At 43.7% G+C, this 14,565-nt stretch overlaps 3 protein-coding genes across 7 annotated transcripts; 1 reads left to right on the plus strand and 2 right to left on the minus strand.

Annotated features, from left to right (window-relative positions):
* The first annotated feature begins 4,018 nt into the window (after positions 1–4,018).
* On the plus strand, positions 4,019–5,691 carry LOC102713300. Its single transcript, XM_015840812.2, has 2 exons — positions 4,019–4,411; positions 4,510–5,691. The coding sequence occupies exons 1-2, from the start codon at positions 4,238–4,240 to the stop codon at positions 5,158–5,160; spliced, it is 825 nt and encodes a 274-aa protein (XP_015696298.2). The 5' UTR covers positions 4,019–4,237; the 3' UTR covers positions 5,161–5,691.
* A 173-nt stretch (positions 5,692–5,864) lies between these two features.
* On the minus strand, positions 5,865–8,449 carry LOC102711558 (ras-related protein RABA1f-like). The gene is made up of 2 exons (XM_006660476.3): positions 8,113–8,449; positions 5,865–6,764 (listed from the first exon to the last, which is right to left on the minus strand). The coding sequence occupies exons 1-2, from the start codon at positions 8,328–8,330 to the stop codon at positions 6,332–6,334; spliced, it is 651 nt and encodes a 216-aa protein (XP_006660539.1). The 5' UTR covers positions 8,331–8,449; the 3' UTR covers positions 5,865–6,331.
* Positions 8,450–10,394: 1,945 nt separating this feature from the next.
* LOC102711828 (pentatricopeptide repeat-containing protein At4g02750) lies at positions 10,395–14,487 on the minus strand. Of its 5 annotated transcripts, none has more exons than XR_005812414.1 (3): positions 13,023–14,487; positions 10,994–12,695; positions 10,395–10,435 (listed from the first exon to the last, which is right to left on the minus strand). XR_005812414.1 is itself a non-coding variant. In XM_006660477.3 (2 exons), the coding sequence occupies exons 1-2, from the start codon at positions 14,451–14,453 to the stop codon at positions 11,889–11,891; spliced, it is 2,238 nt and encodes a 745-aa protein (XP_006660540.1). In that variant the 5' UTR covers positions 14,454–14,487; the 3' UTR covers positions 10,925–11,888. The 5 variants fall into 5 exon arrangements, 1 of the variants encoding a protein (XP_006660540.1); XR_001551015.2 differs by lacking the exon at positions 10,395–10,435 and having other exon boundaries at positions 10,925–11,415; positions 11,540–12,695; XR_001551014.2 differs by lacking the exon at positions 10,395–10,435 and having other exon boundaries at positions 10,925–11,415; positions 11,523–12,695.
* Positions 14,488–14,565: the final 78 nt, after the last annotated feature.

Here is a 14,565-nt window from a genome sequence, read left to right on the forward strand (position 1 = left end):
TCAGGTGAGTTCCACAAAAACTTTTCTTTTTCTTTGTTCTGTTCCCTTTCCCCTCTCTCTCGGTCTCTCTGGAGACCTCTTTTTCTTCGGTATACTCTCCCTCTTCCGGCTATCCTAGTAGCGAAGCTCCGCAGTGGCATGTCGAAGGCGACACGTCCCCGTGACGAAGCTAGCGGTGGCCGCGTCCCGATGGTGAAGCTCGGGGACGGTGCTCGACGACGGCGCGTCGGGGTGGCAGAGGTTGGAGGCGGATGCGTCTACGCGGTAGATCTTGGGAAGCGGTGCGTCCTAGCGGCGGATCTCGGGAAGCGATGCATCCCGATGGCTTGGTGGTGGCGTGTCCCGGCGATGCTTTCCCACGATGGAGCTCGGCGACTGCCACGTCCTAGTTGCGTCCATAGGGTGGAGCTTTGCGAAACTAACCAGAGTTCGACAGATCTGATGCCAACAAGCCTAGTCACATGGCACCTCTCCTCCCTATACTGCTTTCTAAGGGCTCCGTGGACCTTTGTAAGGAAACGATCCATACTAATATGGCAAGTAGACTCTAAGGGCATGCATAGTTGAAACTCTTCGATTGAGTACCCCTAGACGAGAAAGACATGTCACGTAGGACGAGACTACACATAAGACACTTTTACCACAGTGCACGGGGTTCTAGATGGATCCCACAAAAACTTTACTCTTTTTTTACTACTTTACATTTCCTCTCTCTTCTCTCCCCCTATCTCGGTCTCTCTGTCTCCTCTCCCTCTCTCGGTTGTCCTGGCAGTGCATCGGAGGCTGGCAGTGACCGTGTCCCCGGCGGCAGAGTTCAAGGGCACATCTCGGCGGCGGCGTGTCGAAGGCAGTCCCTATGGTAGAGTTGGCAACGACCACGTCCTTGACGGCAGAGCTCAAGGGCACGGTAGAGCTGTGGTGCGTCGGAGACAGCCCCCGCGGCGGAGCTCGGTGCGCGTTAGGCGCATCACGGCGGCCGGCGGAGCATGTCCGGGCGGCAGAGGAGTTCGGCGGCCAGGCGCACCCAGGCGACACTCTCCCCTCACCTCGCCAAATCTAGATCAGGGGTGGCGGCTTCTCCGTACCGGTTCTCTGACAAAGTCATCAGCTTTCTTTTCCAAAAAGCCTGACGAGGAATGTGTATCTTGCAGAGGGCAGGAGGAGCTTAGTTGGAGCACAACTCTATCTGAGCTATAGAGGAATCTAGGACGGGGAGCTTAGTTGGAACACAGCTATAGAGGAATTTAGGACGTGGATAGTTGAGACTCTTCACCGTGTCACCGTATAGCACTGTGTATGCCCTTGCTACACGGAGGACAAGGAAAAAGGGCAAATAGAGCTGGACTCAAAGGGCAAAGAGAGGAGGCGGACTCCTGCTCCCTTGAATGATCATATATCTACTGCATATAGGTAGGAGTAGGATGTGACACTGCAATCTGACGTAGATAACAAGATGGATTGGGAGCTCCTTTTCCATAGATCTTGTGGCTAGCATCGCAAGCCTAGCACAAAACCGGTCACTGCTGGCCGTGTGCAACTGACCGGTGGCCTGAGCTCACGTTGCAAGAGAGGCGTGGCAGAAAGAGGTATGGTTTCAGTCTGCTGGAGATTCCTTGCAGGTTGCAGCACCTTGCAAGCAAGATTCTCACCAGAAGGATGCATAAAATGAGAAATTTTATGTTTTTTTAGAAAAATTTATAAATATATTATTATAATTTTGTAAAGTTAGAGATATGTTATTGAGATATCAATGATATATGGGACCCGCATGAGTCAATGACATATGGATCAGGATGGCATATCTCTAATATAATAAAATTATAATGACATCATTGTAATTTTCTTTTTTTTAAAGGTATCAAAGCCTAGGGCTGCTCTAGTTTTACAGATTATGCTAGATTATTTCTCTAATTTTATAAGCACATTTCTCAAAATACTAACCGATGCGTTTTTTTTAAAAAATTATTACTTTTAAGTTCATTATCACATTTTTTAAATAGAGTTTCAATTTTGTAATAGTTAATTTCATTCTTTATATCATTAAATAGCTATAAAAATCCTAGTAGCAAGAAATACTAATTTTTATACTGCTCCCGCCGTTTTTGGTCCATCCCACTTAATAAGCCTGATTCTCTCGGTATTTGCACATATGTTTTACAAACCGCTAAACAATGTATGTTTTTTTAAAAATTTGTAAAAAAAGTTGTTTTAAAAAATTATATCAATTTATTTTCAATTTTTTATAGTTATTAATTAATAATATGTTAATCATTTGCTATATTTTCGGTTACTTACCCAGCCAACAATGCGCTATATTTTTGGTTACTTACCCAGCCAACAATGCGGGCTCCATCTGTCTCATTCTTTCTAAATATTGGCTAACATCACATATACGAATACAAAACTACAATATTAAAATTCCCTTCATTTGTTCAAACGTCAATACATTTGCTTTTGTGCAATTTTTTCCGTATGATTCCTTTAGGTCATGCCTAATACAATTTCTCATTCCTATAGGGTATTTTTTTACCATAGTTTATTTTGTAGTATTGATTTTAAATAATAAAAATATCTATGCAAAAGTTTTACCGATAATTTATTTTTAATAGTCAATAAGGCTGTTCTCTCACCCTTATTATAAGCGAAACGATGACGTTATTCATCTTATCATCTTATTCTCCAAAAATGATTCCATCCATTACATTAGAGTTTGTGAAAGTGAGAGATAAATACGAGTAGATAAATTGAGGACAATAAAAAAGTGAAGAATATACTAGTACTTTTTATGCTTTTATGTAGAATTAGTGAAAAAAAAGTTATTTTAGGACTTTGGATAGTATTTGGTTGCGTGCGCTAACAGCCACTTTGGCACTTGCGGACGTGTATGTGTTGATGTGAAATTATTGCCTCTCCCTCGTAATTGGAAAAAAACAATAACATGTTTTTTTCTCCTCAAATAGAATGTCGACGGCCTGTAAACATTTTTCACACTTTCAATTCAATTTATTTTTAGGAACTACTCTCCTAGCAAAATTTAAAAGAAAATTAAACCGGGCACAAATATCTCTATACATGTGTCGTGTTAATTAAAAAGTACAACTACCTCCTCCGTTTCGTAATGTAAGTTGTTTCGTAATGTAAGTTGTTTGACTTTTTTGGTTGCCATATTTAGCCATTCGTATTATTTAAAAATTTAGTACAAATATAAAAATGACAAGTCATGTTTAAAGTTTTTTTAATAATAAAGTAAGTTACAAGCAAAATAAATGATATTTTCATAATTTTTTGAATAATACAAATGATCAAACATTATGAGAAAAGAAAATCAAACATTTGCATTATGAAATGAAGGGAGTAGTGAATTAGCCTAATTGGGCCTTGGGATCACTAGTCCGATTGCTTGTAAGATCTCCGGAATGCAAAGGATGATCACGCCGAACGGTGGGCCTAACGGCCCAAACCATGCACATGTGCAAGCTAGTTTGACCCTTTTTTTGCTCGTGAGATTCACCCCCAAATTTCAGGGCCAAAATATTGCAGAACACGCAGCACATGCACGAAAACGAATTGAAACAACAAAAAAGTACGCAACTTTGATCCATGCAGCTGACTTGGCTTGAGGAAGTTCATTAAGAAAATGATTCTTCCTTCTAGTACCATGATGCTCTTAAGTGCAAGCAAAGGCCACTCTCCCAACTGCAAAGTACAGTTTTTGTTTCTTTCCTTTTCCTGAGAAGATGCATTCCTCTTCTTGTCTTCTTCTCTTCGATCAAAGCCACATCAAAAACATATTTACAAAAGAAAAATAATTTATGAATGAAAAATTATATATATATTCTTAGCGATTTAAAAATCAAAGTTGCAAAATAATTTTCGGCGAATAAACTCTAAAATCAACTCCATTTAAGATTAAAAATTTAAATTTTAGTCTATAAGTATAAACAGAAGTGAAAAGTTAGGTATTAGCTTTCTGCTAAAACCCACAAGCAACTGTCGAGCATCACGGACAGTATGAAAACGAGTGTCCATTACTCAAGAAATGCAGTTAACACACACACACACTCACAAGCTAACTAGCCTTGCTATGTAAGCAATGGCAAGTGCAGTTTGTACATTCTGCCATGAAGAAAGGGCCAAGAAATCAAGATGAGAAGAGAAGAACAGCATATGATCGGCAGCAAATTCAGCTAGCAGTGCAGTTGGTAGGTTTGAGAATTTTGAGATAGAGAGCTAGTTCATGATGCTTGTTGGCAAGGACTCCATGGACTTGGTGCTAGTTCCCTGTGGGCTGGCCGCCATGATCGGGTACCACCTCTTCCTCCTCCACCGGATTCTCCGGCGTCCGCACACCACCGTGATCGGCTACGAGAATCACAACAAGCTCGCCTGGGTGGAGCGCATGATGGCGCAGGTCGATCGTCTTCTTCGATCGTTTTAGTTTGTTTGTTTCTTGTTTTGATTTCGACCTTGCATGGTGATGGAAGGTTTTTGGTTCTTGCAATGTCGCAGACGGCGGGGCCGGAGGAGTCGGCGCTGGCGCTGGGCGTGATCTCGGACAACATCTCGGCGGCGACGACGCTGGCGTCGCTGTGCATCGCGCTGGGCTCGCTGGTCGGCGCGTGGGTGAGCAGCTCGTCGGCGCCGGGGGCGGGCGCCGGCGCCGGCGTCGTCGTCTACGGCGACGGCAGCCGCGCGACGGCGGCGGTGAAGTGCGTCGCGCTCCTCGCCTGCTTCCTCGCCTCCTTCACCTGCTTCGTCCAGTCGGCGCCGTACTACGTGCACGCGAGCTTCCTGATGAGCGCGCTCGCCGGCTCCGACGCGCCGCCGGTGGGCGACGCGCAGCGCGCGGTGGTCCGCGGCGGCAACTTCTGGGCGGCGGGGCTCCGCGCGCTCTACCTCGCCACGGCGCTGCTCATGTGGGTGTTCGGCCCCGTGCCGATGCTCGCCTGCTCCGTGCTCACCGTGGCCGTGCTCCACCGGCTCGACACCAACTCCATGCCGCTGCACCACCACCGGTTCACGCCGGCGAGGAACAAGGAGGCGGCGGCCGCGGCGGCGCTGCGGCCTGTGGCCGCCGCGAGATCAGCCGTTGCTAGGGGAGGCAGAGCCGGCCATGGCAACACGGTGGCCTTCTCCCCGGCTTCTCTTGTCAGCTGCTGATACTGAAATAATTTCCCTAACTGATCGTACCGATATCATATTTTTTTTGTGGTTTTCATAATAGCTTAAAATTATTGTGTCGAGGTGAATGAAAAATGGAAGAATTAAATTTCCTTTATCATTAAGGCATTATCATTACTCATAGTAAGACAGGCAATTTATTTTTTAAGATAATGAAAGATCAACTACCGGCCTCTTGAAGAGTCATTCAAACACTGCAACAGACGTTATCTCACGATGATCACATCTGATCATTCCACTCTATTAATACTGATTAAATGAAAAATTATTCTTGTAGGTACTACTATCGTTCAATCTGTAGTAATATAGGAAAGCAGAGACATGTAAGAGTATCCCAACAACTTATCTAAATTTGGTCATCTATATCTTTATTTGGATGATCATCTAAAACACTTTCATCCTTCATATCCCTTTGTACTTCAGCATTCATATCCCTTTGTACTTTAGCAGGTCATCTATATATGGTATCCTCTATATCTATTTGGAGAATCGGAGATAACATCTAAATATAGAATTTCTCTCTCCTAATATAGATGACATCTAAAAATAGATGATAAGATTGATGTTTTACTTAAGCTCAACTTTTACTCTTCATCCTCTATTTCTATGATAGAGGAGCTGGTGGGGATCTCTAACAAATGATAAATGCTAGTCTACGGACATCCAGCCATGCAGAAATAGTAGAGATTGTCTTAAAACAGAGGCTTCAGTACCGGAATATACAGCCTGGTAAGAGAGCTTGTACTTTGGATGCAAATTTTTGTACATCTGTGGATGGGAGTTACAGAATATAACCCTTCTAAAACACTTGCTGCCAATCAGCTAGTCTGATAAATCAAATTACAACAACATTTTACTGGGGTATGTAATGTGGTGAAGGTGGGGGTAGGATCTCAACTCCTGTCAATTTACATGGAACAATAATACACCATGAAGAAACCACAAATGCAAACCATGAAATACTACTGACACTTGAAAGTTAGCTTTTTGTCCCAACCTGGGATTAACACCCCCAACTTCTAAAGAATCTCTTGATGTAACACTACAATCCCACAGACAACCAGGTTAGGCAGCAAAAGAAAGTCATCTTTTTAGTTACTCATCATATGATCAGGTGAGCATATGGTTCCTTCTCATGGACATAACGGATTTAGGATGAACAGCATCCAGACTTTTTCACAGCAGAAACATCATCCTTGCCACCAACATTGATGGTCTGTCCTCTCGGTGGAGCAGCAGGGTCATCACCTATGTCGAGGGCCTTCTTGCTGACAACTCGATAGATCTGAGTTAGCACCTCAGTGAAGGCACTCTCTACATTCATGGACTCCAGCGCCGAAGTTTCCATAAAGAATGTGCTTTCCCTCTCGGCGAAACCCTTGGCATCCTCAACCGATACAGCCCTGAGGTGGCGCAGATCAGCCTTGTTGCCAACAAGCATCATGACAATGTTTGCATCTGTGTGATCTCGAAGCTCCTTCAGCCACCTCTCTACATTCTCAAAGGTCACATGGCGTGTCACGTCGTACACGACAAGTGCGCCAACAGCCCCTCGATAGTATGCACTTGTGATCGCCCGATACCTGTCGAGGGAGTACAGGAGAAACTTCAGTTCCATACTGAGGTGGTGTTTAGATTGAAAAAATTTTTGGGAGAAGTGCCACGTCAAATGTTTGACCGGATATTGGAAGGAGTTTTTCAACACGAATGAAAAAACGAATTTCACGGCTAGCCTAGAAACCGCGAGACGAATCTTTTGAGCCACATGTTGGTTACTGTAGCACTTATGGCTAATTATGGGCTAATTAGGCTCAAAAGATTCGTCTCAAGATTTCTTCTATAACTGTACAATTAATTTTTTGGTTCATCTATGTTTAATGCTTTATTTAGGTGTCCAAAAATTCGATGTGATGTTTTTGGAAAAAAAATTTAGGAACTAAACAAGTCCTGAGCACAGAAACTATCGACATGCGACTGAGATACCATGTACTATTATAAAAAATATTGTCAGTAAAACCAGTATTATATCTTAAAGGAGACTGCTAATGCATGTCAAATGCATGAAGCACTTTAAGCCACAGTAGGCACAGCCATTTGATTGTAAATGACACAAGAGTAATGCTGCAGACACCAGCATAAAGCTATAAATAAAAAGGGAATATTCAATGACTTAATAGTTATTGGACGGCCACCCACGGTATATACTATTTAAAGGTGAACGATCAACTGCAAGACAGGGTTTAATTTAGAGCCATAAAGGTAAACAAATGCTGTAACAGGACAAATTTTTTTTATACAATGAGAGGAGACAGTAGGACTTGAAATCATATAAAATTTCCATACAAATTATCAAAATATCAAATATATGGCAACAACAACAGGACATCACCAATGCAGGTGCAGAATAAAACTGCTCGACAGTGATTGTGGAAAATAAACTAGAATCTCTGTCAGAACATTAGTCACACAGGACGTTTTCTTTGCAGAAGATAGAATGCCCCCCGCATAACATTCAAAGGTATGTAAAGAAAGGATTTTACAGGGAAAATATAATGACGCGTGAGAGATAAAGATTGCATAAGAAAGGCCATTGTTTTCCTGATTACACACAAATAACACAATTGATCCCAACTAGCACAATGCAGGCATCAAAAGGAAAGTCTTAAACCAATATTAATTATTCTGGTGCCTACTAAATATTAATCGTTTTAGCCCTGAATTATGCAAAAGACAGAACACTGAACACCTAAAATAACCTCTGAATTTCCTAATGAATCCTACCGAAAAAAAAGTCTAATTTCCTGAAAGAAACGTAGCATGAACCTGGTGGCAATGCTGAACCAATCCAACAAGACGAAGCGATCAAAGCAGGACGCACCGCAATATATGAAAGCGAGAGAAAAGGGGGTGAAAAAAAATGGGAAAAAGGACCTCTCTTGGCCGGCGGTGTCCCAGATCTGGGCCTTGACGACCTTGTCGTCGACGCGGATGCTCCTGGTGGCGAACTCGACCCCGATGGTGGACTTGGACTCGAGGCTGAACTCGTTGCGGGTGAAGCGGGACAGCAGGTTGGATTTGCCGACCCCGGAGTCGCCGATGAGCACCACCTTGAAGAGGTAGTCGTAGTCGTCCTCCGCCCTGTACGCCATCGCCGCCCCCCACGACCGACGACGACGAACCGCTTCCCCGCACCGCAAGCGAATGGAGGAGGGGGGAGGAGGAGGAGGAGGAGAGGCGAGAGGAGAGGAGGCGAGGGGGAAGCGGGAGGTGGAAGAGACAACAAAACAAAACGTTTGTTTCTCGTTGGAGAGGAGAGGGAGAGGGAGGCCCCACCCCCCTTGGAATAGCAAGAGCTGTCAGGTCAGGTTTGTTTTTTTTTCTCTCTTTAGACACACCCAATGACATAAGTCTATAAACAGATTTAAACAGATTGTTTGATGTAAAGTTATAGGGACGTTGTGACTGACATGTAGGCTCCATCGTCTATGAATTCACATGTCAATGCTTGAGTTCATCTGATTAATGTTAGAGTATCTCGTTCCCATACGTCCATCCGACCTTTCTCTTATGCTCCGTAGCATGTCATTGTTTTGTCTTCTCAGTTTAGTTTTTTAGGCTAGGGATGAAAGTTTATTATATATGTATTTTCAGCCAGCAACTCATTCCAAGCTCTGCACAACGTCAAGAAACCTTTGTCTTTATGTGTAGGGTTAAGCAAGGTGTAGCTTTGATAACATAATAGGTTGGGGTCGAGTTGGTTAAGAATAGCCTCGATCTGAATCGAGGTCTTGTGGGTGCACAACGAGGGTGTGACGTCAAGCCAAGGGCGGCGACAGTGGTCACCACGTGATGGAGGCATGACAGGCTAGCGTGGCGCGGTGATGGACTCGTGGAGTCGAGGGACGGCAACGACATAAAGTGAAAGGAGAGGAGATGAGAAACTAGAGTTAGTTTATAGATAGATGCTCTAACAACATAACTATAGATCTATTAAATGTTAAATATAGAAATTCTAGTGAGCCGATACATTTTGAACTCACGGAGAAAAATCTTTCCCGCTCTCGGCTCTATAGGGGAAAGTCCCCCGGCAGAGGCCTCAGAGCATGTACAATAGCAGACTATAAGCCAACTATAAGCATATTTTAAAGAGATAAAAGAGGAGAGAGAAGAGAGGTGGACTACTAATTCGTAGCCAGCTGCACACGCGCTCCAAGACAAAATGTATGTATGACATGTGTGACCATGTATTGATGCTTTATAGGTAACTATTGTATGAATTTGCTATTAGATTGACTATAGATGAATTGGAGACAGTAGTTGGCTATACTATTGAACTTGCTCTCAGCGGGAAAACTGCCGAACCCTAGGAAGGCGTACGTGGAAGGAAAGAGTAGTTTTTGCACAAGATGACGGTACTCTGTTATCAGTGTGCGTGCGTGCACGTCTCTGCTTGCGGTCTGGCTAACAGGCTTTCTAAACGAAGACAAAGATGTTGAATGTTGCAGGAAGGTGTTTTAAATCATGGGCTGTCATAGCACTACCTCGGTTTTGGAGGTTAAATGATAGGGTCATGTGTAAAAAAAATCGTGGCTTTGGAACGAAAGATTGGGGGCTGTTGTGATCTTACGGCTCTTTGGGCACACAACAAAACCATGAAACCGTAAAAGTCACGATTCAAACCCTTGGTTGAAATTGTTTTGTTTTATCAAACTGCCATGAGCCAACACAGCATCTATCCTCCTTAAGCTTTCCATGTAAACTTTCAGGCAAAGTATAATGAATTGGAGTAACTGAGTAAGCAACTAGTTTGATAAAGTTATTCCAAGGAAAATTTACATCAATAGAGACAGCTGAAGATTATGAAGATCCATTCACTTGACAAAATCTTCGTTGATTACTAATGATAAGTTTAGCTACATTAATAATGAATCTTTACGTGAGCACCAACCGCTCCTGTAGGCCCATCAAACCCGCCATCCTTGTTTTCACAGAAATGGCATAACAAAATATCCATATCTGCCAACTTCAGCTTGTTTTACCAAAAATAATATTTGAGTTCAACTGTTCAAGAAAGATTACTACTATCGGCAGGCCATTGTTCCTTCTTCAGTTCAGTTTCAGGCCATAGGAAGGGAAATTTTCCTGATACTTTCATTGATTCAATTCCTGGTTCTGCCCAACGAGAAGAAACCTTGAGAGGGAGAGAGCATATGGCCATGTGCAGGGTGATCTACAGAGCAGGAAAAAAAAAGGACTATCTGGAAATCAGTGGTTTCTAGGCTCTGTACAGGTTGCCACTCAGCAGACGTGCGCGCACAGTTCTGTTTGCTGTGTGGGTAAAAAGCATGTTTTGTACACAGCTCTTTAAATAGAGGGCATTGTTCTAAATCAGTAGCTGTGAAATCAAATGATAATCTCTTCTAGTGTGTCAATTTGGGGCTCCAGAAAGAAAAACTGCAGGGTATTACGACATTGTGGCTTTTGGGCACAATACCATGAAACTGCAAATCGTGATTTAAACATTGATTGAAATGGTTTTATTTATGATCAGATCGCCAGGAACCAACGACTACTTTTCATATGATTTCCATGTAAAATTTGAGGGAAAGTATATGAATTAAGCAACCAGTTTGATGAAATACTGTAAGAAAAAACGTATTTCCTCCGATACATACTATAAGACTTTCTAGTTTAGATTCATATGCGTGCTGAAAAATCTAGACACATATACAAAACACTTACATCGATACATAAATGAATCTAGGCAAACCCAGAAAAATTTATAATATGGAACGGAGGGAGTACAACTTACAACACTAGATAGAGCTGGAGATCTGAAGATGCCTCCACTGTTAGACTTCACTGAACAAAATCTTCAGCTTGGCAACACATACTCAACCACTGTACAACTTGCTTCTTGCACCATGATAACAACCTGACAGATACCTACATGATATGTTCCACAGACAATTTCTTATTCTCACGATTTGATAGCCACACCTGATATATCATGCAAATTTTAGCTGCATCAATGATGAATCTTTATGTGAATACCAATTGCTCTTGCAAGCCCATCAGGCACTGCATTTCTCTGGCATGCTGATTTTCACAGAGATGGAGTAACAACATATCCATTGTTGCTATCTTCTGCTTGCTTTGACAACACCAATATTTGAGTTCAACAGAGAATACTTGCACTGGATATTTACATCATCCTTGATTTCGATTGCTAATCTGGTAACAGGAAAACAAAGTAGTTAATAATTTTATGGTTTCTTGGTGCCCTAAAACTAACACAACTATGACCCTTGATTTTCAGTACATCTCAGTTCAATTGGTACCTTAAGCTGACACTTACAGGACAGGACTAACACCTTGTGAAAACTTCTTCCAATCTAAACATGCCTTAGCAAACTTTTCCCTTGAGACTGTTGAGCTGAGCTACCACCAGTCCATCACATGACATTGGAATTATGCTCATGTATATTATGATTTTGTCTAGGTATCACCTCTTCACTCATCATGGAACAGACACCAACTCATGTTAAATGGTGGTTTAGTAAAAAACCTGTGGGTGACATGGCAAGTGAGTCATCAGAATGCCTATTATATTTTGTTTGTAGCCTGAATTGTAAGATCTTAATCTTTGTTGTGTTGTCAACCACAGATCCTTCAGGGGTTCATTGCACTAGAAATCTAATTAGCCATCACCAGTAATCTCCACACGAACAAGAACCACCTTTAAAGTGGTGAAAGCGGTTAGAATCCCGCAATATGATCAGCCTGCCCTCAATTGCAGAGATATACTTGAAAGCATTGTGACAGTCTCCACATACCCTGAGGTTTTTTATCACTCGGATAGGTCTCCCAGGAGGAATATTTAAAATTCCATAAGCAACAGCAAGCTTTTCGCTGTGGTACTTGAGCATGTGCTCTTTCTCTTCCTCCTCCACATCATGCAAAACCATATCTGTAGCTGATATATATCCAGCTTTCTTCATTCTCATGTCAAGGTCTTCTAAGAAAGCATATATCTTTTCTTTCTCAGGGTGCACACAATCACCAACTGAGAAAGTGTGGACTTTATTCTGTACTTCAATCCAACTGAATCCAGGCACCTTTTTCACACCCCGCTCTTCCATCATTACTCTCATTTTTCCCACATCACGCCATTTCCCAGAAGATGCATATATATTTGAAAGCAAGACATACATGCCAGCATTTTCAGGCTCCAACTCAAATATTTTCTCAGCTGCACTCCTGCCAAGTTCAGGATTGCGGTGGATCCGACTTGCACCGAGCAATGCACCCCACATGGTAGAATCTGGCTCAAATGGCATGTCCTTCATAAGATCATGTGCTTCAGCCAATCGTCCAGCTCGCCCAAGGAGGTCTATCATACATGTATAGTGCTCAGGTTTTGCTGTCACACCAAAATCATGGTGCATTGAGTAGAAGTATGAAATGCCTTTCTCAACCAAGCCAGAATGACTACATGCTGCCAGCACTCCAACCTGAAAGTTAAAATTACAAAAAAATAAACCATGAGTACAGAACAAGGGAATAGAACTTCTTGCTTATTAATACTAAAAAGAGAAAACAAGGTATTTTTTAATTATTACTTTTCACTAAACTGGGTCAGTTCTCACCGTTAACATTTCTAATGAATATTTTATCAAAAGTGGGTGAACTTGCTACAGATTTAGTCAACCATCTATAGGAGATAAACTGAATTTTGTTATCTGAAAATTGGTGTGCTACCACATAGCAGCACTACTTGCATGGGTGAAACCTTCCTGATCAATATACTTATAAGGCATGTTCCAGGAACATATTCTTACCAGAGTAATGTCATCTGGCTTGGTAGATGTTGTCCTCATTGTATTAAAAATTTCAAGTGCTTCCTTTCCAAAACCATGCCGTGCATAACCAGCAATCATAGTATTCCATGAAACGACATCCCTCTCTTCCATTTCCTCAAACACATTGCGCGCGTCCTCCATGTTCCCACATTTAAAGTACATAGCTAACAGTGCATTCCCAACAAAACATCCCACCCCATAACCAGCCTTAATCAATCTCCCATGAAGCTGCATTCCACATTCAAGTGCAGCAATGTCAGCACATGTGCTCAACAAACAAGAGAATGCTGATCTATTCACCCATTCACCACACTGCCCCATTTCAATGAACAACTGCAGGGTTTCCACGCTGCAACCACCCTGAGAATATGCAGCCAGCATTGCAGCCCAAGAGACTGCATCCTTCTGCGGCATCGTGTCAAAAACTGCCTTCGCATCGTCCAACATCCCTGCCTGAGCATACCCCGTCAACATTGTGTTCCATGATGCCACATTCCTGCAGGGCATCATATCGAACAGTTCCTTTGCTTCATCCATCATCTTCCGCTGAACATAGGCTGCCACCATTGCATTCCAAGTCACTGCATTCCTCTCTGGCATGGCATCAAACACCCTCCTGGCCTCCTCTAACATTCCATTTTGTGCATATCCAGACACGACTGCTGTCCATGTGAATACATCCCTCACTGGAGCTGAATCAAACAACCTTCTCGCCTCCACCATATTCCCTCTTCTTGCATAACCCGAGACCATAGTATTCCAGGATACGACATCCCTTGCAGGCATCCTATCAAAAAGATCCCTTGCCTCTGACATCTTACCCCACTGCACATACCCTGCCATCAGTGCGTTCCAAGAGATTGCATCCCACTCTGTCCTTGAATGAAACAAACCCCTTGCTTCTTCAACCCGCCCATTCCTGACATATGCTGCAAGCATGCCATTCCATGAGACGGCGTCCTTCTGTGGCGCAAGATCAAAGTAGTGCCGTGCGAGCGACACAAGCCCATGGTTGGCATGGGACGAGATCATGACGTTGTAGGTGACCGAGTCCTTCACGGGCATTTCGTCGAACAGGCCACGCGCGTCAGCGAGGGACGAGGACACCGCCAGCGCGTGGAGGAGCGTGTTGTAGGAGAACGTGTCCGGCTCCGGGATGGTGCGGAAGAGGGCGACCGCCAGCGGGAGGCGGCCGTTGGCTGCGTAGCCCGCGAGCATGGCGTTGTAGGTGGAGGTGGAGCGGTGGCCGTGGGGCGTGGCGGCGAAGAGGCGCTCGGCGTCGGCGACGCGGCCCGCGCGCATGTGCGCCGTGATGGCCTTGTTGCGCCGGATCACCTCCGCGTCGAGCCTCCCCGGCGGCCGGTGGCTCCTCTGCCGCGCCGCGGAGCGGAGATGGCGGGAAGGGAGCATCGCGGGGACGCGGGCGTCGTCTTCAAGCTGCGGCCGTGCATTCCACAAAGGAGGTTAGGATGAAACCGTCGTGGGCTATTATTATATTTCTTGTGTGGCCTCAAATCAGCCC

This window comes from Oryza brachyantha, chromosome 9 (assembly GCF_000231095.2).
Source record: "Oryza brachyantha chromosome 9, ObraRS2, whole genome shotgun sequence".
Classification (NCBI taxonomy): Eukaryota; Viridiplantae; Streptophyta; class Magnoliopsida; order Poales; family Poaceae; genus Oryza; species Oryza brachyantha.